This window comes from Mustelus asterias, chromosome 13 (genome assembly GCF_964213995.1).
Source record: "Mustelus asterias chromosome 13, sMusAst1.hap1.1, whole genome shotgun sequence".
NCBI lineage: Eukaryota > Metazoa > Chordata > Chondrichthyes > Carcharhiniformes > Triakidae > Mustelus > Mustelus asterias.
This window is the reverse complement of record NC_135813.1, coordinates 43,697,928-43,722,867: the sequence shown is the minus strand read 5'-3', so window position 1 is coordinate 43,722,867 and position 24,940 is coordinate 43,697,928. Positions and strand designations below refer to the sequence as shown.

The following is a 24,940-nucleotide window of genomic DNA, read 5'->3' as shown; positions in this document are numbered from 1 at the left end:
CCCATCCACAAACATCCACTCCCTCCATCACTGACGCTCGCAGCAGTGTGTACCATCTACAAGAAGCACTGCAGGAACTCACGAAGGCTCCTGAGACTGCACCTTCCAAACCCATGACCACTGCCACATAGAAGGGCAGGGGAGATAAAGGATAATGGGAATTTGGAACTCATGGCCTGAAAGAGTGGTCGAGGCAGGAACTCTCAATATTTAAGAAGCATTTAGTTGAGCACTTGAAACACCGTAGCATACAAGGCTGGAAAATGGGAATAGAATAGATTGGTGCTTGATGGCCGGTTCAGACACAATGGGCCGAAGGGCCTCACTCAGCTCCAAGATGATCGCACTCATTGCCCCACTCAGTTACAGTTTATGAGTGCAACAAAATGCACTGATAAACATGATGCCTGCTTCATTTGGTTCAAAGTTCTTGTTTTCAATGCTATCCAACCCCATCTCTGGTGCTTCTTTAATAGCATGCGCAAAGTGATAGCAATGTAAATGGATTCGGGTGGCACCACGCATAATAATTGACCAATCCAAGCAAGGACTTAAATTCCGAGGTGTCTTCTTAGTCATTCTCACTTTGTCCTCCATGGGGTGTAGCCTCTGTGTGCCAACCCCATAACCGAAATAAACCACCTCCTTCCCCTTGAAACTGCACTTTTTTCTTTTTAGATGCACTCCTGAAATCTCTTCAAAACTTTGTCCAAATTGGCCAAATGTCCCTCATAGAATCATAGAATCCTACAGTGCAGAAGGAGGCCATTCGTCCCAACCACAATCACACCCAGGCCCTATCCCCATAACTCCATGCAACCCCTTGCTAGTACCCCTGACACTAAGGGGCAATTTAGAATGGCCAATCCACCTAACCTGCACATCTTTGGACTGTGAGAGGAAACCGGAGCACCCGGAGGAAACCCACGCAGACATGGGGAGAACGTGCAAACTCCACACACACAGTCACTCCAGGCTGGAATTGAACCTGGGACCTGGGTGCCGTGAGGCAGCAGTGCTAACCACTGTGCGACCCCGTGCTGTCCCATCCTTCAGTAAATACTGTAATCAAAACATCATCCAGAAAAACAACAGCTTTAGGCAAACTTTGTAGCAACCTTTCCACGGTATGTTGGAAGGTGGCATAAGCTGATGAAACCGCAAACAGTAAACATGTGTACTGGTACAGCCCCCTATGAGTATTTATGGTGACATATCCTCTTGATGTGTCATCAAATTCTAACAGTTGGTAAGCGTGGCTCGTGTCCAGGTTCGTACGTGTCAGACCCCCCAGCCAACTTTAGACAGAGCCTCTATTTTTATTTTTTGCCAGGATGTGGAGATGCCGGCATTGGACTGGAGTGGGCACAGTAAGAATCTCACAACACCAAGTTAGAGTCCAACAGGTCTATTTGGTAGCGTGAACTTTCAGAGTGTCGCTCCTTCATCGGGTGAGTCTGATGAAGGGGCAACGTTCTGAAAGCTCGTGCTGCCAATTAAACCTGTTGGACTTTAATCTGGTGTTGTGAGACTTCTTACTGTTTCTTTTTTGCAGCTTGGATTTGATTGGACCTGTTCTGCAACTCTTGCAAAAAAACATTTCTTCAATTTTTCCATTATAAACTGATTGCTGTTGTTTTCCTGGTCAACACAGTAAGAAGTCTCACAACACCAGGTTAAACTCCAACAGGTTTATTTGGTAGCAAAAGCCATTAGCTTCGGAGCGCTGCTCCTTCGTCAGGTGAGTGGGAGTTCTGTTCACAAACAGAGCATATAAAGACACAAACTCAATTTACAAAATAATGGTTGGAATGCGAATCTTTATAGGTAATCAAGTCTTAAAGGTACAGACAATGTGAGTGGAGAGAGGGTTAAGCACAGGTTAAAGAGATGTGCATTGTCTCCAGACAGGACAGTTAGTGAGATTTTGCAAGCCCAGGCAAGTCGTGGGGGTTACAGATAATGTGACATGAACCCAAGATCCCGGTTTAGGCCGTCCTCATATGTGCGGAACTTGGCTATCAGTCTCTGCTCAGCGACTCTGTGCTGTCGTGTGTCGTGAAGGCCACCTTGGAGAACGCTTACCCGAAGGTCAGAGGCTGAATGCCCGTGACCGCTGAAGTGTTCCCCAACAGGAAGAGAACACTCTTGCCTGGTGATTGTCGAGCGGTGTTCATTCAACCATTGTCGTAGCGTCTGCATGGTCTCCCCAATGTACCATGCCTTGGGACATCCTTTCCTGCAGCATATCAGGTAGACAACATTGGCCGAGTTGCAAGAGTATGTACCGTGTACCTGGTGACATGTATCTTGTACCTGGTTACACACCCCCACTTCTTGCCTTCAAACAACCGCACAACCTCAAACAGACCATTGTCCGCAGCAAACTACCCAGCCTTCAGGAGAACAGTGACCACGACACCACACAACCCTTACACAGCAACCTCTGCCAGACGTGCCGGATCATTGACACGGATGCCATCATCTCACGTGAGAACACCATCCACCAGGTACCCGGTACATACTCTTGCAACTCGGCCAATGTTGTCTACCTGCTACGCTGCAGGAAAGGATGTCCTAAGGCATGGTACATTGGGGAGACCATGCAGATACTACGACAATGGATGAATGAACACCGCTCGACAATCACCAGGCAAGAGTGTTCTCTTCCTGTTGGGGAACACTTCAGCGGTCACAGGCATTCAGCCTCTGATCTTCGGGTAAGTGTTCTCCAAGGCGGCCTTCACGACACACGACAGCGCAGAGTCGCTGAGCAGAGACTGATAGCCAAGTTCTGCACACATGAGGATGGCCTCAACCGGGATCTTGGGTTCATGTCACATTATCTGTAACCCCCACGACTTGCCTGGGCTTGCAAAATCTCACTAACTGTCCTGTCTGGAGACAATGCACATCTCTTTAACCTGTGCTTAACCCTCTCTCCACTCACATTGCCTGTCCCTTTAAGAGTTGATTACCTATAAAGATTCGCATTCCAACCATTATTTTGTAAATTGAGTTTGTGTCTTTATATGCCCTGTTTGTGAACAGAACTCCCACTCACCTGACGAAGGAGCAGCGCTCCGAAAGCTAATGGATTTTGCTACCAAATAAACCTGTTGGACTTTAACCTGGTGTTGTGAGACTTCTTACTGTGTTTACCCCAGTCCAATGCCGGCATCTCCACATCATGTTTTCCTGGTCACCAGTGGAAGAAGCGCAACGATTGGCGACCACCAGTTAGCAAACAAACAACAACAGGTTTGTTGCTATTTACACAGCACTATAATACATTTCCTCATTCCCCAGTGCCACCATCAATCTGCTGCCAAAAGCCCAAGCTGAACCACAAGGACCCCTTTGGGCAATCTGGTCACATGACCCTTCCGACAATCGCCACTTAAAGGGGCTTGCTACTACAGTGCATCAGAGTGTTACAGTGAGGGATGTCAGATATATCAGAATGTTACAGTGAGGGATGTGGGATATATTGAAGTGTTATTGTGAGGGGTGTGGGATATATCAGAGTGTTACGGTGAGGGATGTAGGGTATATCACAGTGTTACAGTGAGGGGTGTGAGGTATATCAAAGTGTTACTGTGAGGGTTGTGGGTATATCAGAGTGTTACAGTGAGGGTGTGGAGTATCTCACAGTTATACATGGAGGGGTGTGGGGTATATCAGAGTGTTACAGTGAGGGGTGTGGGGTATATCAGAGTGTTACAGTGAGGGGTGTGGGGTATATCAGAGTGTTACAGTGAGGGGTGTAGGGAATATCAGAATGTTACAGTGAGGGTTGTGGGATATATCCGGGTGTTATAGTGAGGGGTGTGGGGTATATCAGAGTGTTACAGTGAGGGTTGTGGGATATATCCGGATGTTATAGTGAGGCGTGTGGGGTATATCAGAGTGTTACAGTGAGGGTTGTGGGGTATATCAGGGTGTTATAGTGAGGGGTGTGCGGTATGGGGTATATCAGAGTGTTACAGTGAGGGGTGTGGGGTATATCAGTGTCACAGTGAGGGGTGTGGGGTATATCAGTGTTACAGTGAGGGGTGTGGGGTATATCAGGGTGTTATAGTGAGGGGTGTAGGGTATATCAGAATGTTACAGTGAGGGGTGTGCGGTATATCAGTGTTACAGTGGGGGGTGTGCGGTATATCAGAGTGTTACAGTGAGGGGTGTGGAGTATATCAGAGTGTTACAGTGAGGGGTGTGCGGTATATCAGAGTGTTACAGTGAGGGGTGTGCGGTATATCAGTGTTACAGTGAGGGGTGTGGAGTATATCAGAGTGTACAGTGAGGGGTGTGCGGTATATCAGTGTTACAGTGAGGGGTGTGCGGTATATCAGAGTGTTACAGTGAGGGGTGTGCGGTATATCAGTGTTACAGTGAGGGGTGTGGAGTATATCAGAGTGTTACAGTGAGGGGTGTGCGGTATATCAGAGTGTTACAGTGAGGGGTGTGCGGTATATCAGAGTTACAGTGAGGGGTGTGGAGTATATCAGAGTGTTACAGTGAGGGGTGTGCGTTATATCAGAGTTATACATTGAGGAGTATGGGGTATATCAGTGTTACTGTGAGGGGTGTGGGGTATATCAGTGTTACAGTGAGGGGTGTGGAGTATATCAGAGTGTTACAGTGAGGGGTGTGCGGTATATCAGAGTGTTACAGTGAGGGGTGTGCGGTATATCAGTGTTACAGTGAGGGGTGTGGAGTATATCAGAGTGTTACAGTGAGGGGTGTGCGTTATATCAGAGTTATACATTGAGGAGTATGGGGTATATCAGTGTTACTGTGAGGGGTGTGGGGTATATCAGTGAGTTGTACTGAGGAACTTCGGCTGAGGCACCCTTGAACCTAATGCAAAGTGTCACGCGTTGTGGAAACGTCCCATTCTGCTCAAGCACGGTAACTGGTAGTGAATGGAGGCGGCAAAAATCGTGAATAAGCTCCCCAAATTAACGAGAAGCCAGAAGCCAAAATGCAGCGCGGCCGCAAGGCTGGAGCCGTGTGGAATGAGCGCCGCCCAGCAGCCGGCCCCGGTACAGCAGCTACCTGGGTCTGAGCAGCCAGCTCTGAAGCAGAGGCTGGAATGAATGGAATGCGGTGTTATCGGCAAAGCACACTCAGTTGCTTCGGAGACGAGCAATAATCCAAATGTAAATACTCAGCGAATCATCTTGATTTTACCTTGTTGTTTTCCAACTCCGAGACCAACGCGTTTGCATCAGTTTCCAATGGTTAGACTGGGAATTTAGGTGCGAGTTATTAATGTGGGATGGGGACGGGAGCAGAGAGATAGCTAACTCTTGCATAAGTCCCTTTGACAGTCCCGGCACGTGGATTTTCTTCACCTCTCTCCCTGACACTCCCCCACAAAAACCTGCATTTTAAACCCACTTTCTTTTAATAAAAAAGGAGCGTTTGATTCTAAGAGAAACCTTTGTGGCCGCGACTGGGTAACATTAACCCGCAGGCAGATCGAAAAATGAATTAAATGGACCAATTCCAGAACAAGTTTCAGAACAAGTTGACAGGGATGGGACAGCACAGGGGTGGAAAATGAGGCTTAAATCGCATTGACCGGGGCTCTGTGTACAGCTAGCAGAGAAATTCACAAAACTGCCCGAGTGTTATTCCAAAAGGAGTGGTTTTATTTAAGGAAAGTTCTAGATTTAAATTCTGATAGGAGGTGTTATTTAGTGAAGGTGCTGGGATTATTTGAGAAAGCAGGGTGTTAAAGGTCCTGTTGTTCTCTCTCTCTCTCTCTTTGGCTGTGATGTTTTTTAATGGCTTTATTTCCTTTTTCTTGGCTGGGTTTTCACGGCGGAAGGTGTTTGGCACTTGGCGCCGGGCATCTGCGCTGCGAGAGCGGCCAAGCTGGTGACGCGGAGGGCCGTGGGAGGGGAGAGAGGGGAGGGGAGGGGATGGCAGCGCCGTTCCCCGCTTATAAAAACAAGCCTGAGCTGCTGGGCTGAATGAACTGCGACCCGCGGTGTTGACACCGGCTAGAAAGACAAGGACACCAGCGAGAACAGCACTGCCTTTTTTCAGCAAGGTATCTAGGAGGGGAAAGGCAGGCAGTGCAGTACTCGACTGGTGCGCACGGTAGATCCAAAACAGCAAGGGGGGAGAGAGAAAGATTGATTTTGTCCATTCCTCCCAATAATCCTGTAGGAACAAAGTGGATCTCACGCCGCTGAAATTTACCTGAAAGTAACCCGACCGCCCGAAACTGGGTGACACATTTTGACAACTTTCCTTTTGCACAGAGGGGCTTTAGTTTATTGTTAAAGTTTTATTTAGAAAGTCATTAGAAAACAGGGAAGGTACTTTATTATTTTTTTGACGATTTTTTGGCAAAGGGGATGGAAGCACTTGTGTATCTGGTCATCTTACTCTCCACTGCAGCTGGGGTAAGTCTTCAATCTTTTAAATTCTTCACTACAGAGCTTATAAAGTGTGTGTATAAATTATTTATATGCGTGTGTGTGTAGTCTCTATTCTGTTCTAAATACTCCTGATTATCAGTGTGTCCAAATCCAGTGATGAGTGTGTGGGGTAAGAGAGGCAGACTCACATATTCATCCACTCTGCCAGCTGACCTTAAACCTTCTTGCCAATTATTTTCTGCCGCCTCTCTGTTGTAGCAGTCTGCACCTCACAAAGCCTGGTAACTTTATTGTTTTAAATTCTGGATTATTGCCAAGTGAAAATTTTGTTTAAAGTAAACTCCACAGTTAGGGGGTTTAATCTGGGGAGGGGGAGGCTGCTGTTTATTCAGTTTTTAGCCCCTGTCTCAGCAGGCGTTACCCTTCCCCTGCCTTTGAGGCAGAGGTTTGTGGGTCCAAGACCCACTCCAGCCGGACTTGGGCTAGGTGATCGAGAGTGCCCCTCCAGCGCAGGGCAGTACTGAGGAAGCGCTGCACTGTCGGCGGTGCTGCCTTTCGGATGAGACGAATGGTCCCATCTCCCCTCTCAGGTGAGTGTGGAAGATCCCACAGTGCTATTCCGAACAAAAGTTCCCCCAAGTATCCTGCCCAGTATTTATCCCTCAGCTGATGTGGTGGCAATCTGCTATTTGTGGGAGCTTTCTATGCTCAGATTGTCTGCCACGCAGTGACTACACTTCACATGACTTCATTGGTTGCTAAGTGCCTTAGGACGTCCCGGGGTTGTGAAAGGCGCTATATAAATGCAAGATTTATTTTCAGTCAGGAAGTGTAAGAAGTCAGGACTTTTTAATCAATGGGACATTGTCTATTGCAACCTTTGTACTTTCTGTCACACCTTTCACTGGAATTCATCTCATCCCCGTGTAATCCTGACAAAGACAAAAATTAGTAACTTTTGATGGAAATACCCTAATTCCACCCCAGAAAGATTTTTTTTAAAATTTCATTCTTAAAGTTACAAAGCCAATGCTCAGAGTGGATTGGGCAAATCCAAAATCATTCCTTGCTTACTCCCCAAACCCCAATTCAAATCAAATCCAATTCAAGGTCCCAACGAGAGAGACAAACAAGATCCAAGCTGCCAAGATGAGGCATTGCACCCCATCCTGGGCTGGATCTGACACTTGATCTTAGCCAAAAGGCTGAGAAGCCAAGATCAATATACCCATTGCTCACGGTGGCCTCATCAGACTAGCCTTTTCCCCAATTGAATTAGGGTGCTGGGCACTACAGACCCGCTGAGCTACAGAACTGGGAGCAGCGTGAGGCAGGCAGCTGGGGGAAGGTTTTCCAGGCAACAGACTCTCTGACTTTGTGCTACACTTTTTGGATGTTGAAGCTAATATTCGCATTTCTATAGCACCCTTAACAACCTCGGGGGACCCTATTGGACTTTACAGCCTGCTTATTGAAGTGTCAACACTGTTTGTAATGTGGGAAATGCAATTCTTTCAAACTGCAATGTGATCATTGGCCAGATAATCTGGATTGATGATACTGGTTGAAGGATAAATATTGGCAAGGCCACCAGCTCTCAGTGCCAAGTGTCAGCCTGGACTTTGCAATCAAGTCCCTGGAACCCAGAGTACAGAGTGCTACTCCCTGAGCCACTGAGAGCATTCAAACAGCCTGCACTAAACCTGGCTGGAACAAGGGACCTTTAAATAAGTCACGTGAAACTGAAAAACAGCCAGCATGAGTCGTCGTCGTCGTCCCCCCCCCCCCCCCCTCCCTCCCTTCAGCCAATGGGAATTCCAGTCACCGCCCCTTACATTAGGTGACATCCCCTGCCAAAAGGGATTGCAACAATGAGTCATCGGGAAAGCCTGGGAGCGAACCTTTAGCTCAGCATTCCCACTCCAAGACAAGGAGACGCACAGCCCGAGCCCAAATCCAGGCACTCCCGGTAAGTAGAGATCATTTCACTTCACTTCGGCTCTGAATTGGCATCCAGAAGGATTCATGTCCTGCTGGAAGTGGCCAATCTCCTCCCCCCAACTCACGAACACTACACGGGCAGGGGAGTCACTGAGCGCCCCGTCCTCCCCCCATTGCACAGGGTTAACCAGCCACTGAACAGCAAACGTTTGCATCTGTACAGCATGGAGTAAAACATCCGAAGGTGCTTCACCGGACGGTTAATAAACAAAATTTGACAGCATATAAGATGATATTACGGCCAAAGGTTGGGCCAAAGCTCTAGGTTTTAAGCAGTGACTTGAAGGAGGGAAGAAATAGGAAAGTTCAGGGAGGGAATTTCAGAGCTCAGGACCCTGGCAGCCCAAGCCAACAGTGCAGCAATTAAAATCAGTTTCTTTCAGCCATGTAAGAAGTCTTACAACACCAGGTTAAAATCCAACAGGTTTATTTGGAATCACGAGCTTTCGGAGCGCTGCCCCTTCATCAGGCGAGTCACCTGATGAAGGAGCAGTGCTCTGAAAGCTTGTGATTTCAAATAAACCTGTTGGACTTTAACCAGGTGTTGTGAGACTTCTTACTATGTTTACCCCAGTCCAACGCTGGCATCTCCACATCTTTCAGCTATAGTACACCAAGGGCCTTGAAAGTGTGTGGAGCCTCTCCGTATATACCCAGCAAGGACTCTGTATTGTAAATATCAAGAATACTGAAATTGATTTGAGACATTTCAATGAAGCATGCTGTATGGCAATGAGCTAAAGTCTACTGCACTTTCTGTAATCTTCAGTTTGAAAGGTTTGCCCTCAGGCAGTAGGCCTGATGAGGAATGTATTTTGTAAAGATTAAGTGTATTATAATTATATTGAGGCATCTCAGAGTGGAACATGCTGGATGGAAACAAATTGAATTTTATTGCACTCTATAATTTTCAAGTTGAGATTTTGGTAATGTACTTCTGTAAATTTTATAAATAAAGTTTACTTTGGGGGGGGAAATTAGTTATGACAGACTGAGCAGTGTTGTAGCTGTTTACCAGCCTGTAAGTCCCTCCCTCACTTCACACTCTTCTCCAAGGGAATGAGGGCAGAGTGAGGGGAAAAATAACTCCTGCCTCATCAGACCATGAGCCTCTGTACTCTGGATCTAAGTTCCTGACATACTGGAGGCCCTGTCATTGACATGCACGCAGGATACCAAGCTGACTGACTGAATGGCACAGTTTAGAAGCCTGACTATGGCCCCTCCTTAATAACCACAAACTGAGTGATAGAAGCTCCCTTTGGAAAACTTCACATCTAGGCCGGATTGCAGAGGGTGGGACAATTGGCAGGGGGCAGAGTGGACAGAGGTAACTCTTAAAGGGGCCACGGCTTGATGCCAGCCTTGGGAACACTACCAGGAAACTAACGCCATTAACCCCTTGATTCCTTGGATGGAATTGTTAGCTCCTTTTTTTTTAAAGAAAAGAGCATTGCTATCCATTGAGTCTGCCCAAAGCTACCATTTGTGTTTAGTGAATATATAATTTGCCTTTAGTTGTTTGTTGTGTTTCCGGAAAATCTTAATGTTATTTGCCTGGAGCATCTATGAGAATTGCAGCCGGTAACTCGGGGTTAATGGTCCCTCCTTTGATGGTGTTGCCCTCGTATCACACTGTTCCCTTGCCCTGTTAATAAACAGTGAAAAGGTGTACAGCATCCAAGCAGTTAATGTGCCAGTTCTACAGCGCAGGCTGTAGTGACCCAGTTCAGTATCTTTACCATCTCAAAACATCCCTGATTCTGCACTCTCAGTCTGCCTGCCAATGCAATTAAGAATACAAAACATCCTTGTCTTCTCAGAAAATGCCAATCCAGGTTACAAATTCCCTGGAGTTGCACCTGGATCAGGAATTCTGTAAAATGGTGAAATTAACACCTGAACTCAAGAGTTTTCACACGGAGGCAAGGAAACAGAAGCATTTCTTTTTCTATAGAGTTCTTTCACAAACTCAGGACATCCCACAGCCAGTACTTTCAAAGAGTAGTCATTGTTATAGGGAATACAAGATCCTGTAGTCAGATTAAGGTGAGATAATCTGTGTTTAGTGCTGAGTGGGTCAGAATAAACATCCTCCTTAGAGGGCAGACGTGACCTATGTTTTGTATCCAATCCAAAAGTCAGCACCTCTCACAGTGCATCACCCTCTCAGTACTGATTCTGATTTGATTTGATTTATTATTATCATATGTATTAGTATACAGTGAAAAGTATTCTTTCTTGCGTTATACAGACAAAACATACTGTTCATAGAGAAGGAAAGGAGGGAGTGCAGAATGTAGTGTTACAGTTATAGCTAGGGTGTAGAGAAAGATCAACTTAATGCAAAGTAAGTCCATTCAAAAGTCTGACAGCAGCAGGGAAGAAGCTGTTCTTGAGTCGGTTGGTACGTGACCTCAGACGTTTGTATCTTTTTCCCGAAGGAAGAGGGTGGAAGAGAGAATGTCCGGGTTGCGTGGGGTACTTGATTATGCTGGCTGCTTTGCCAAGGCAGCGGGAAGTGTTGACAGAGTCAATGGATGGGAGGCTGGTTTACATGATCGACTGGGCTTCGTTCACGACCCTTTGTAGTTTCATGTGGTCTTAGACAGGGTGTGAGCTGCATTGTGGGTTTAGGCCTCTGCAGTGACTGGTAGGTGAGAGCTACTCACTGATCTATGATTGACACCCAAGCCTGCCTATGTTTTTTTTAATCAGCTCTTCCTGGCTGTCCAGTGTAAGGAGTAGCAGAATGATTTAATGGTGTTGGCAAATTGTGATACCATGTGCATGCATGCTGGCCTTGACATCGCAGCTGACCTGATTTTGCATTTGCCCCTTTTTGGCTCTGGTTTCACAAGGCTAGCAGGTAGATTCAGGGGAATTAGCAGGGTAAATACATGGGGTTACAGGGATAGGGCCTGGGTCAGGTGCTCTTTTGGAGAGTTGGTACAAACTTGATGGGCTGAATGACCTCGTTCTGCACTGTAGGGATTCTATGATTCTATGTGGCAGCTGATTACATCGCAATCTCCCATTGCACCCTGGGCTACTTGTTTGATTCCGGGGGGGTTAGATTTTTTCCAAAGTGCAGATTTTACTGAAATGTAACACATAGAAGTAGAATTAAAGGGAAATTGTTGAGAGAGAGTGAGGTGGGTTGGAGGGGACATTGCAAGCATAATTTATAGTATTTATTAAAAAACTTAACATTGAAATTTTGAAGTTTATTCTTGTGGATAACAACTAACTCCAATAATGAACCGATAGCTATGATTGTAAGTTTTTTTTAGTAACAGAGCATTGGTATTTATTTCAGTGTCACAATCTGTGAGCTGAAGATCAGAAGCGCAGTGCTAGTTATTTGTCTGAACGTGTCAGGGTTAAAAGCCTGCAGGCAACTTCACAGCAAAAGATTCTTGCTGAAGTCTAATTGCAAATTGTAGTAATGAAGTGCCTTGGAGATCACTGAGTTTGGCACAAGTGTGCGTTCTATTTCTGTGCTGTGCTGAGTCATTTCTCTGCATGGACAGTCCCCTACAAATACGCCAGCACCAGTTGGGGGCTGAGGGGCTGGCCAGGGATGTGATCTGACGGGTCAGTGTCTCACTGCTTCCTGGAGAAACTCTGCAGTGAAACAACCCCGGAGAGGGGAGACAGGAGCTCTGTCTAATGTCTCATCAAAAAAAACAGCATGAGAATGAAGTACTAGACTGCAGGAATACAAACCCTGTCTGTAACAAGGCATCACACTGAACCCCTGTGGGTGCTTGCTGAGATCTCCCCACATATCTTTTCAATCATACTCCCCTGGCAGCTGGTTTATTAGGACCCCTTATCTCCTGTCACCCCCCAATCCCCCCATCTGCTGACCCATCTGGCTTTGCGGGGTCAGGGGGATTGTTTTCTGGAAAAATACAATAAATAGGTTTCCAATGTTAAAACTCTGGTATAAAGAAGCTGCTTTTATCATATGGTGGGAGCACCCTCAGCACTCCACACTGTCCAGTGGTCGCGCAATGTGATGAGGCCCCACTGGTGGTGAATACTTCTTTTCTCACCTTCAATTCCTCCATCAGTAAAACCTGTTTCAGTAATGGTGCATAAAGAGTTTCACCTGTGTCACCATGTTGTACTCTGAGACACAAACTCCATTCAATAAAAAAGGTTCAAAGAATTCTTCCTTAAGAAGCAGTGTTTGATGGCATCATTATACACTGCACAGACACTCACACACTCACACTCTCTCACACTCTCTCACACTCTCTCACACTCTCTCACACTCACGCACTCACACACTCACACACTCACACGTGCTCACATGCACATATATCAGAGCATCACAGTATTTGATGACATTACACACTGCACACACGCACATACACATATGCACATACGTACATATATAGGAGCACCACTGTATTTGATGACATTATTACACACACCCATGCTCACATACACATATATCAGAGAACCATTGTTGGACAATCATTTGACAATCAGGTGCTGAAGATAGCTTGCATGTTCAGCAATGTGCCCAATTACCCAAATCACCGCCTATAGATATACATTGCTCTGCCTGTCAAGATCAGTTATATTCTGTTTAATTATATATATATATATATATTGCTCGATATAATAGTTTTATAGTATCTGTTTTAAATATAGTCACATCAGTATCTTATACACTGTCCTATTGTACTGCATTTACTATTTCTAATATTAATCTGTTACTCATTAGGGGTGTCTTTTATTGTGTAGAGTAAATTGTCTCTCTCCTTTCCCCAGTAAGATTACACCGAAACCCCTCGATTCGATCCTAGTCTTATCTAACTCCCAGGTATCCATTATTCTCTATATAAACCACTCTTATATATAAACCATATTGACCAGATTTCAGCCTGCAAGTCATTCCTGGGTCTCTGTTCATCATAGAAATCATAGAATCTCTACAGTACAGAAGGAGGCCATTGGGCCCATCGAGTCTGCACCGACCACAATCCCACCCAGGTCCTAACCCCGTATCCCTACACATTTACCCGCTAATTCCTCTAACCTACGCATATCAGGACACTAGGGGGTAATTTTAGCATGGCCAACCAACCTAACCCGCACATCTTTGGACTGTGGGAGGAAACCGGAGCACCCGGAGGAAACCCACGCAGACACGAGGAGAATGTGCAGACTCCACACAGACAGTGACCCGAGCCAGGAATCGAACCCAGGTCCCTGGAGCTGTGAAGGAGCAGTGCTAACCACTGTGCTACCGTGCCGCCCTCTATGGTTATTCTATACATAAACCCCTCAAACTTTTCAACTAGATTCCAACCTGTAAATCTCTCTGGATTATCTGTAATTTTGTATATAAACCACCCAAACCCACTTCATTAGATTCCAATCTGTACCTGGTATAATGAAATGAATGAATGAAAGGAATGCAGTGAGCTGCATCCATGCTGGAATTTTCCGGATGTTTAATACCAGGGCTTGGTTTGCCCACATTTCTGATCCGATCATTCTTTGATAACCTTCCAATCTGATTGGCCATAACCAGGACAGGAGCTAAGTGGTGTTTGTCTTGTCCAATCCAGGTGGAGATTGGCTGTGGGTCAGAGTGCCACTGCCCTGATGCCCCTCCGAGTTGTTCCCCGGGTAACAGCTTGATAATGGATGGCTGCAACTGCTGCAAGGTCTGCGCCCGGCAATTCAACCAGGATTGCAGCACCAAGGAACCCTGTGACTACATCAAGGGACTCGAGTGTAACTTTGGCTCCAGCGGCACTGCCACACGGGGAATCTGCCGAGGTAATTCAGGCATTTAACGCTGATGGGAAAAGCCATCTTGTTTTTCAGTGTGGATAGAATGAATCAGTGGGCTCAGTCTGATGTCCCAAGCAAAAGTGATCATTAGTAACCTGTAGTCACCCAGTAGCTATGAGTAACCTGTGGTAACCTCCTGTGGTTATTAGTGATCAGTCATTACCCAGGTGGTGATTAGTAAGCTAGAGTAACCCATAGTAACTTTTATCATGATTAGAAACCTGTCGTAACTCTATGGTTATTAATAACCTGTGGTAAAGTTCATTGTTATTAGCCATCAGTAGTAATTCTCACGGTCGGTTTTTAATAATCTGTAATAACCCTCGTGCTTATCACCACCTTTGTGGTTTTTAGTAATCAATAGAAGCCTTTCCCATTATTAATAATCAGAATTCTCCCACCTGGTTCTCAGTAATCAGTCATAACCTTTGTGGTTATTTGTAACTATCAGAACTCTAGTTCAGTCCCATTGACTCAGCAGTCCTGAGTGTTGGAGCAGGATCTCACCATACCTCAGTAATAGAACATGAGAACCCCTACTGTGCAGAGAGAGGCCTTTCGGCCCATGAAGTCTGCACCAACTCTCCAAAGAGCATCCCGCCCAGGCCCTATCCCCATAGTCCCCTGCATTTACCATGGCTAATACCTCTAACTTACACATCTTGGGACACTAAGGAGCAAATTATTATCCACCTACGCCGCACATCTTTAGACTGTGGGAGGAAACCGGAGCACCCAGAGGAAACCCACGCGGAGACGGGGAGAATGTGCAAACTACACACAGACAGTGACCCAAGGTCAGATTCGGACCTGGGTCCCTGTCACTGTGAGGCAGCAGTGCCAACCACTGTGCCACCCAGTGCCATACAGCACAAACAGACAATTCAGCCTAGCACATCTGTGCTATCAATTTGTTAACGTAATCCAAACCGAATCTCACTGCTCTGCACTGTCTGCATAACCCAGTACCATCTACTAGTTCAAATGTTTATCCGGGCCTAGCATCATGCAAGGCCCTAAAGCAGCTGAAGAGGAGGAATAAACTAGGAATTGAAAGCCTTGAATTTTACAGCACAGAAGAGGGCCATTCAGCCCCTCGTGACTGTTTTGGTTCTTTGGAAAAGCTATCAATAAGTTCTATTGCCCCACTCTTTCCCCATAGCCCTACAAATCTCTTTATCCAAGTATAGTTCCAATTTCGTTTTGAAACTTACTATTGAATCTGTGTATTTCAGACAGTGTATTCTAGACCAACCTGATGGCTTTTCATTACAAAGATTTTTAAGTTGAGCAGTTTCTTGCTGAATGTTCCACATTGCTAATTTTTATTTTGATGCTGTAGCCAAATCTGAAGGAAGGCCCTGTGAGTTTGGTGGGAATATCTACCAGAACGGAGAGAACTTCCAGCCCAACTGCAAGCACCAGTGTACCTGTATCGACGGAGTGGTGGGCTGTATGCCCCTTTGCCCCCAGGAGTACACTCTGCCAACCATGGACTGTCCCAAGCCTCGGCTAGTCAAGATACCGGGCCAGTGCTGCGAGGAATGGGCCTGCGACACCAACCATATTGGTGAAGATTCTGGCGACAGCACCGAGGAAGCAGATGACTCGATGAGTTACGAAGAGATTGGGGACCAGCCAGAGGCAGAACCTCTATCGAGCAATGAATTAACTGACCTGGTCAGAGTCGGCCTTAAGATAGAGCCAGGTAGGACAGCAGCTAATTCCCATGGATTTCCTCCTTTAACAAAGGAATTGGCAGCTGACTGTTATTGGCCAATGTGGGACTGTGCCATTTGCACCTGGGCATCCCCAGGTTTGAGTTTTGGGCTGTGGTGCAGTGGCTGGTCTCAGCTGGGAAGAAGAATAGGGTACTACATTGGGCCTTACTCCCCTGGGCTAGGGGAGGGAAAATAACCAGGGACCATTCCCTCTGATCGGTACTATAAGAACTAGGAGTAGGAGTAGGTCATTTGGCCCATTGAGCCCACTCTGCCATTCAATACAATCATGGCTAACCTGATTGAGGTCTTCCCTCGGCTTTCCTGCCTGTTCCTTGACCCCCTGCTCCCTGGGGCGGCACGGTAGCACAGTGGTTAGCACTGCTGCTTCACAGCTCCAGGGACCTGGGTTCGATTCCCGGCTTGGGGCACTGTCTGTGTGGAGTTTGCACATTCTCCTCGTGTCTGTGTGGGTTTCCTCCGGGTGCTCCGGTTTCCTCCCACAGTCCAAAGATGTGCGGGTTAGGTTGATTGGCCGTGCTAAAATTGCCCCTTAGTGTTCTGGGACGTGTAGATTAGAGGGATTAGCAGGTAAAATGTGTGGGGATATGGGGGTAGGGCCTGGGTGGGATTGTGGTCGGTGCAGACTCGATGGGCCGAATGGCCTCTTTCTGTACTGTAGGGTTTCTATGATTTCTATGATAAACCAAAAATCAGCCTTAAATATAGTCAGTGACCCAGCCCCCAATACCACTCCCTGGATCGAGGATTTCAAAGATTAACTGAGAGAAGGGATTCCTCTTCATCTATTCCTTAAACAGGAAATGCCTTATTTTTAAACTGCGTCCCCTAATTCTGGATTGCCCTGTGAGGGGAAACATCCTCTTAAATCTCCACCCTGTCAAGCCCCCTCAGAATCTTATGTTGCAATAAGATTCCCTTTCATTCTTCTAATGTCCAATGAATTTGGGTCCAACCTGCTCAACCTTTCCTCATAAGATAAACCCAGGAATCAGCCTAATGAACTTCCAACATCCAGTGAGCCCTGCTAGGAAACATGTGTATGTGCACATTCTCCCGCTATGGACAAGCTTGGCTTTGAACATTGCTGACCCTCAGGGTCTAATAGCCTGCTGTCACTGATGGCCTCAGCTTGAACATGGGCATTTGAAAGGGCCAAATGAAGAGTCACTAATTCCTGTGGAAGTGTATCCCGGTAACAGTGCCTTCAGGAAAGGTGGGAGGGAAATTAAAAGGACACTAGCTCACCTCAGGCAGTTAAGGATCAAGCCTTCAGGTGACATGGGGTTATAGAGCGAGTGATAGTAGGAGCAGATATGCAGGCATCCTTCAATCCTCATTTCATAACCTACATTATTGTCCTTTATTTTTCTATTCCCATTATCAATCTATGTATCTACATTTACAATGGAAACTCTCTATGTAAACAGTCGCACGGTAAAGATGGGACAAGTTTACGCAGGAAATTTCCATTATAAATGTCATCAAGGAATAGAGAGGAAAAAGAAGAGGAAAGTATGTGCGGATTTAAGGTTTTTGATATATTCTGTAACTTTGATCTGTTTGTATCTTTACTCATTCTACTAAAATATAACACAACCTTTGTATCCCAACTATAACCACCCATTTCTACTTCAATAACTCCACCTGTTTCATATCATCTGTTCCTGAAACCCTGATTCTTTCCTTTGTTACCTCCAGACTCAACTATTCCTGTACGTTCCTGGCTAGTGTCCCAATTCTACCCTCCATAAACCAAAGGTCATCCAAAACCCCACTGCCCTTGTCCTAGCCAAGTTCCATTCACCTATCACCCCTGTGCTTGCTGATCTACATTGGCTCCCAGTGAAGCAATATTAAAATTCCGATTTGTGCAAAATGCTCTACAAATGTAGGTTGTTGTTGTATTCCATGGGAGTGAATTTCCATATGGATTCCCGAGGTATTAGCTGTGACTTTGACAGGAGATCCATTGAAACCTTGGACAAATGCTGCTTATTCCCCTTTTTCCGGGGGTTCCTCTGAAGTGTTGGGAGAATCCCCGGCTAAGGTTTGACCCCCTGAGATTATCTGCCTGTTACTACCCACGATGTCAGGATGGTGAGCATGTTCCTGATGAGGACTTGTTTCTGTCTACAGCTTGGAAGATGCAGACCCACAGTCGTGACTCCAGGTCCAAGTGTCTGGTTCAGACCACTAACTGGTCCAAGTGCTCCAAGACCTGTGGCATCGGCACCTCCACCAGAATTACCAGCGACAACCCCCAGTGCAAACTGATGAAAGAGACTCGCCTCTGTCAGCTCCGTCCCTGCAACCTGACGCTCAACACCAACCTCAAGGTAAGCTTTGCTCTTCGCTATGTGTTGTACACAGTTGGTCGCCATTTGACTGCCAACTCCCCTAAACTGGGCTACAGCAGAAAGACTTGCAGTTATATAAAATGTTCCACAATGCCTTTACAGTTTATTTACTAGTCACAAGTAGGCTTACATTAACGCTGCAATGAAGTTACTGGGAAAATCCCGTAGTTGCCATACTCCGGCACCTGTTCGGGTACACTGAGGGAGAAGTTAGCGTGGCCAATGCACCTAACTGGCAAGTCTTTCGGACTATGGGAGGAAACCGAAGCACCCGGAGGAAACCCACACGGAGAGAATGTGCAAACTCCGCACAGACAGTGACCCAAGCCGGGAATCGAACCCGGGCCCCTGATGCTGTGAGGCAGCAAAGCTAACCACTGTGTCACCGTGCCGCCCTCTTTTGCAGCCAATAAAGAACTTTCAGAGTGTAGTCACTACTTTAACGTAGGAGGGATCTGGACAGCGTAGGTAGGGAAAAACTGTTTTCATTGGTGAAAGGATCGAGAACCGGAGGGCACGGATTTAAGATAATTTACAAAAGAAGTAATGGTAACGTGACAAAGAACTTTCTCACGCAGCAAGTAGCTAGGACCTGGAATGCACTACCTGAGTGTGGTGGAGGCAGGTTTAATCGTGGGAATTCAAGGGGGAGTTGGATTATTGTCTGAAAAGGAAGAGGGCTGGAAGGGAGCGACAGCAGGTGAATTGCACCTTGGTGCTGTAACCATCCTCTGATCCAATGAAAAGCAGCAGCCAATTTGTGGACAGCAAGATCCCACAAACAGCAATGTGATAAGTTACCAAATAATCTGTTGGCAATGTGGACGGAAGGATAAATATTGGCCGGAACCACAGGGATAGTTCCTGTGCTGCTCTTCAAAGTAACTTCCTGGCATCTTAGATGTCCAAATGAGAGAACAGGTGTTGTGTCAGTTTAACATCTTATTTAAAGGACATCACATCATCCCCTCATTGCTGCACTGGAACGTCAGCTTGGATTTTGTGCTCACATCCTAGAGTGAGACTTGAACCTAACTCAGGGTGAAAGTGCTGCTGACTGAGTCACAGGCAGTTTGTGCTGTTTTGGGCCTGTAGTTATCACCTGGTGTGATTATTTAATTCCAGTCCCGTGACAGTTTGTGTTCCATCCTCTCTAGATACACACAAGATGAAGGGTTGGTCTTTGTTGTGTGGTGACATGGGTCAAGTGAGTTTGCTTTGTAAATGAATGGGAAACCGTCCTGCTATGTGTGACTGACAATGAGACTCGCTCCCCCATTCCTGGTCTGGCCGATTGAGAAGGTCAGGCCTATGGAGGTGGGACATGCGTGTTGTGAGTTTGTCTGTTATTTGGATATGAGTTTTTCAAGGTGCCATCACTTTTCCTCTTTCGTCATTTGCAGAAAGGCAAAAAATGCTTGAGAATGAAGAAGGCTAAGGAGCCCGTGCAATTCACTTACGCCGGGTGTACCAGCGTGCGGAAATACAAACCCCGCTGGTGCGGCTCCTGCACTGACGGACGCTGCTGCACCCCATCGCAGACCCGCACCATCCACGTGCGCTTCCTCTGTGAGGACGGTGAGACCTTCTCCAAAAGTATGATGTGGACCAACAAGTGCCGGTGCCACTACAACTGCCCATACCAGAAAGAGACCTCCTACCCTTACTACATGCTTCACAACGACATTCACAAGTTCTCCGAGTAAGCTCAGCAAAGGCGGACTCCAGACAAAAGAAAGACTTCAGCATTGTCAAGACTGGTGGCCATTTGCTGTGCCCACTAGTCCACTTTGCTGCCTATTCATGTCTACACTGGCAAGCATACCAGTCCAGTTCACTGACCTATTTAACCAACCCTAAAGACTAGATTCGTGACCATTCGCAGCATTTGCTCTCATGGCACATTTGAACGTTGGAGTTAAGTGCTGGCGATGGTTATATCTGTCGTGCCTGTTGACTTTTATTTCCAGTGGTCCACATGCAGTACACCTCTCGCTAGCTCTTGGAGCCTCCCCCATAGGGGGCCTGTTGACCCATTAAGCCAACATGTTGATGTCTTGGAAACCAACTAGCCATTAAACATGAAGGCTCCAACCATTGAAAAGATCCAAGAAACGTGAGATCCTCTCAGTCAATTCAAAGAACGGGATGTGCTGTTTGAGATTTGCACCTCTGAAAATTGAGTTTTTAAGAAATGGGACAAAGAACACAGACAAACTCTACCTATCCAGCAAATGCTAATCTTTAAACTTCAGTTGAATGGGTTGGTTTATGACTAGCATCTCTCCTAAACCAGTTTTCCAGCTTGGTTTAGACCTGATCAAATTAACTGTAACAAAAATCTATTCATATTGATGTTTTTCCTAATCTAATTTAATCAGAGTTAATGTGGTTATATATATATAGTTGAAGATGGATTTTTAATGTTATTTTAGGTTATTGGACATAGTTTCTTTCCAAAGTTGAAAATGGGACAGGGACTTGGATATTTGAATGTAAAACACATAGGGGAGTTCTTTCTGAATTGTGGTTGGTTTCTGTTTCTCCTATGGTACTGTCTAAACACCTCTCAAAAATTACCTGAGAAGGTGACCATCTCCAAGGAGGCTTAAGATGTCCATCTGCAAGAGGGTCTATGATAACCGGCTTCAAGAAGACTGGTAGCAGTCTCTGTGGAGGCTTTAAGATGGGGAACCTCTCAGGATGCTTAAGATGGCTGACCTAATGGCGCCTGACTTAAAGCTTTATTTTTTAACCTTACAATTTCTCCTGAAACTATGTCCAATGCCACCGATAATTTCTGGTAGATACTAAGACATTCTGCCATGGCACTTCTGATTGAGCTCATGAATACTGCATTAGATGGAGAATCAGGGTCTGACTAGTCTTCCATTTGAAAAGGCGAGCAATGTATTCTGCTATTAATAACTGGTGAAGGAAAGGGCCAAGTACAAGGCAACCAGACCCCACGCTCCAACACTTTGATCAATCTCTCTTTTTTAAGAGATTTTCATAAATTTTTGATCTTTCTTTCCTACTTTTAGTTCCTTTTCCACTGCGTCATGTTATCAAACACTCGAGAAAATCAGGCACCAATGTAATACTAGCCAAGTCTGCAATCAAAGCCCCAATTCTAATCTAACCCAGGGTGAGTTTGGGCCAGATGTCCATTTTATTCCTGCCCAATTTTTCCGCTGAAATCACTGGATTCAAACGCGACACATTTCCATCGATCGGGCGAGGTTAAAATGGGGGTTCAGCTGGTGGTGGGGTTACGAGACCTGGCCACACTGATTAAAGCTTGTCCCTGTCAGCTCACATTCCAGCGTTTGGCATGTGAGGAAAATGCATGAATACCCAGGTGCACCAGCATGCAACACACTCCAATGGACTGCCTATACCTTTGACCTTCACATCAGGGTGGCACGGTGGCACAGTGGTTAGCACTGCTGCTTTACAGCTCCAGGGACCTAGGTTCGATTCCCGGCTCGGGTCACTGTCTGTGTGGAGTTTGCACATTCTCCTCGTGTCTACGTGGGTTTCCTCCGGGTGCTCCGGTTTCCTCCCACGGTCTAAAGATGTGCGGGTTAGGTTGATTGGCCATGCTAAAAATTGCCCCTTAGAGTCCTGAGATGTGTAAGTTAGAGGGATTAGTGGGTAAATATGTAGGTATATGGGGGGAGGGCCTGCGTGGGATTGTGGTCGGTGCAGACTCGATGGGCCAAATGGCCTCTTTCTGCACTGTAGGGTTTCTATGATTCTATGATTAACAGCAGCTGTTGTCACTTTAAGACAATTTGAGATGGCAGTGAGTCCCGTGGTAATCACTTGTCCACTCTGTCTGTCTGTCATTTTGAGATTTTGCTTTGTCATGTCCCTCAGTCTTCCCCCAATCTGTTACATGAAGGCTTGTGAAAGGATTTGATCGGGTGGATCCAGAGAAACAATTGCCTCTGCTGCTGCAATCAAGCACAAGGGGACACAGTCTTAAAAATAGAGAGAGGCTGTTCAGGAGTGAAAGCAGGAAGCACTTTTCCACACACAGGGCTTTGGAATTCCGGAACCTTCTGCCCCAAAAGGTGGTGAATGTTCCATCAATTGGAGCTTTCAAAGAATGGGATTGACAAATTTTTGTTCAGTGAGGGTATCCAAGGGCAAAGCAGGAAAATGGAATTCGATCAGCCAATATGTAATTCAATGGTAGAGCAGGTTTGAAGGGTTGAATGGCCTCCTCCTGTTCATAAAGCCACGGTATAATTTGTAGGGATGGAAGAGTCGGAGGCCGGAATCTTACCACTGTTGGCGCTGGTGGGATTTTCCCATCCCGCTGCAGTGAACGGAGATTGGGCTGGGCGCCAAATTCTCCAACCTTGCTGCAGCGGGAACATGGCATGAACAGCCGGTAAGGTCACGCCGGACTCTTCATGGAAAGTGTTTGGCAAATAATTAGCTTACGTTGGCACTTCCGACATTTCCAAAGGTGTATTTTACTCAAGGTCTGGCGTCACATTAATTAATAAACAAATGGCAAAACTTTTCCCAAATGTCTTGTTCATGAAGTTAGGACATTCATGGGTCTCGCATTCGTATTTTGAGTGGTGCTTGATTATTTCAGCCCAATTCTTCCAAATTCCTTGACACTGCCCTCATTCAGAAGATGAGAGCAGCTTGTTTCGTTCCGGTCGGCCTTAACTTTGGGCCAATGAAATCCATTAGGAAGAAATTAAACAACCAATCAGAAAGCACAGACAAACACTGGTCCTGTTGTTCTGAGGAGATAGTTATAAACAATGTCAGACCATTCAGTCCTAGAAAGACATCTTCTCCATCTGCTGGGGCAGTAGAGATTAGCTCTTGAATGTGCGCTGTGTAACAAGAGATGTGAATATTTTAGTATCAGGCAGCTAACGCCTGTGCACTGAGGTGGACCTTCCTACAGTAACTATTTAATTTGTACTCTTATTTCCCCACCCCCCCACCTTAAAACAAACTTCACTGCGGTGGAGTGATCTGAACTGAACATGCTTCGTTTCTGAAGCGCAATGAAACAACTGTAGAGGGTCATGTGTAGTAAATATTCTGAGTGTATATTTATAGACTTTTTTTTCTGTATGTGTTTAATATATTTCTTGGTGTCTGCCAGTATTACTGTAATGTGGAAATGTGGTTGCATTTGTATCTGACCTTTGCGATCAGTTAGAATAGATTTATGAGACTAACGCCACTTGTGTGTTGTTCTGTAACAATATCAAGAGACGTGTAAGAGGAGAGCAGCCTTGCCGAGTAGAATTTAACCTTGGTGTGCGTGAGTTTGATCAGGTAGTCAGATTTAGAAATCGAGATTGTTGAACTGAAGTGAGATGTTGTCTAAAAGAGGAGAAATCCTGTCTGCTAACGGACTGTGCTCCACACAGCAAACTCCTGTCGCTAAGACCACCCCAAGCCACTGGGATAAAGGGGTCCTAAATCTGTCGGTTATAAGGACATTACACATGAAAGAACAGATCCTGATGTGTTGAAAATAGTTGTCCAAAGGTTGCCATTAATTTGTTGATCTTGTGGGGTTGTTCTCACAGGGCTGTAGCTACTCTGAGGCCAGAGCTCACCCAGCCACACCATGGTCCCTTTACAATACGTCAGAGGGAAACTTTTCAACGATAACACTAAGTGGAATAAAACCTTGTTCTATTATTTAAATAGTCAGAACAGGCTGAAAGGGCTGAATGGCCTACTCCTGTTCCTATGCTCCTATGCATATAGACTCATTAGAATGGGGTAAGGAGTCAGTGGCAATGATTTAAGCTCATGGAGCCCATATATCTATATTGGTCTCCTGCAAGCGAGACTAACTGTCAGAGTGGTGTTAGTCACTTGGAGATGGGGGTGGTGAGAGGGATTGGATTCCGGAGGAAAAACAGAGTATCCATACCCGGGATCTGTTTTCCAACAAACAAAACAAAATCCAACTAACTGTTCCAGTGTGGTAGTGAGAGATAAGGAAATTAGCCAAGAATCCAGGATGTGTCGATTGGAGCCATTATTGCTACTCCTGTCTGAAGCAAGAGGTAGACAATATATAGGCTGCTGTCCCACAGGCAAAACAGGAAAACTGCAATCGGCAGAAACTCCATCCCAGCCCACCACTTCCAAGTATACCTTGGGGCTAAACGCAAAGTACCTGAGGCAGGTATTTTGCCCGTCATTGCATTAACAATGGTGAGAACCCATCTCACAGGTTTGAATTCTTAGAGGAACAGAAGGGATGAGTAAGCTTGCTCCCTCCATTCCATCCCTATTATTCTGCTGTTGGTAAGGATGGGGGTTGCTACTTTTGCATTCCCCGGCTTGCTCCTGCAGTGTTTTACTCCTCTTGTTAATATCTGATTTCAGTATAAATTTGAAGATGAATGGTGTTGTACATAATGATATTTTGCACATATTGTAATTAGAATGATGTCTTTATAGAAACATAAATACTTAATTTCTTAATAAATATTTTAAACATTTTATAATAAAAGATGTATCTTGTGGATTCTTTCAGTCTTCTTTCTCGGCACGGTAGCACAGTGGTTAGCACTGCTGCTTCACAGCTCCAGGGACCTGGGTTCGATTCCCGGCTTGG

General features: G+C 45.8%; 1 protein-coding gene across 1 annotated transcript; it reads left to right on the top strand.

Moving 5' to 3' along the window:
* Positions 1–6,005: 6,005 nt before the first annotated feature.
* LOC144502568 (CCN family member 1-like) lies at positions 6,006–24,822 on the top strand. Its single transcript, XM_078226671.1, has 5 exons — positions 6,006–6,419; positions 13,988–14,201; positions 15,559–15,924; positions 18,098–18,297; positions 19,722–24,822. Exons 1-5 carry the CDS (start codon positions 6,372–6,374, stop codon positions 20,022–20,024), a joined length of 1,131 nt encoding a protein of 376 aa, XP_078082797.1. The 5' UTR covers positions 6,006–6,371; the 3' UTR covers positions 20,025–24,822.
* Positions 24,823–24,940: the final 118 nt, after the last annotated feature.

What these genes read in the sequence shown, in the direction of transcription:
- LOC144502568 (XM_078226671.1), top strand. Translation starts at nt 6,372, where the DNA reads ATGGAAGCACTTGTGTATCTGGTCATCTTACTCTCCACTGCAGCTGGG. An exon ending in CACACGGGGAATCTGCCGAG is followed by an intron (nt 14,202 to 15,558) that starts GTAATTCAGGCA and finishes TTGATGCTGTAG; the next exon opens with CCAAATCTGAAGGAAGGCCC. An exon ending in CGGCCTTAAGATAGAGCCAG is followed by an intron (nt 15,925 to 18,097) that starts GTAGGACAGCAG and finishes TTCTGTCTACAG; the next exon opens with CTTGGAAGATGCAGACCCAC.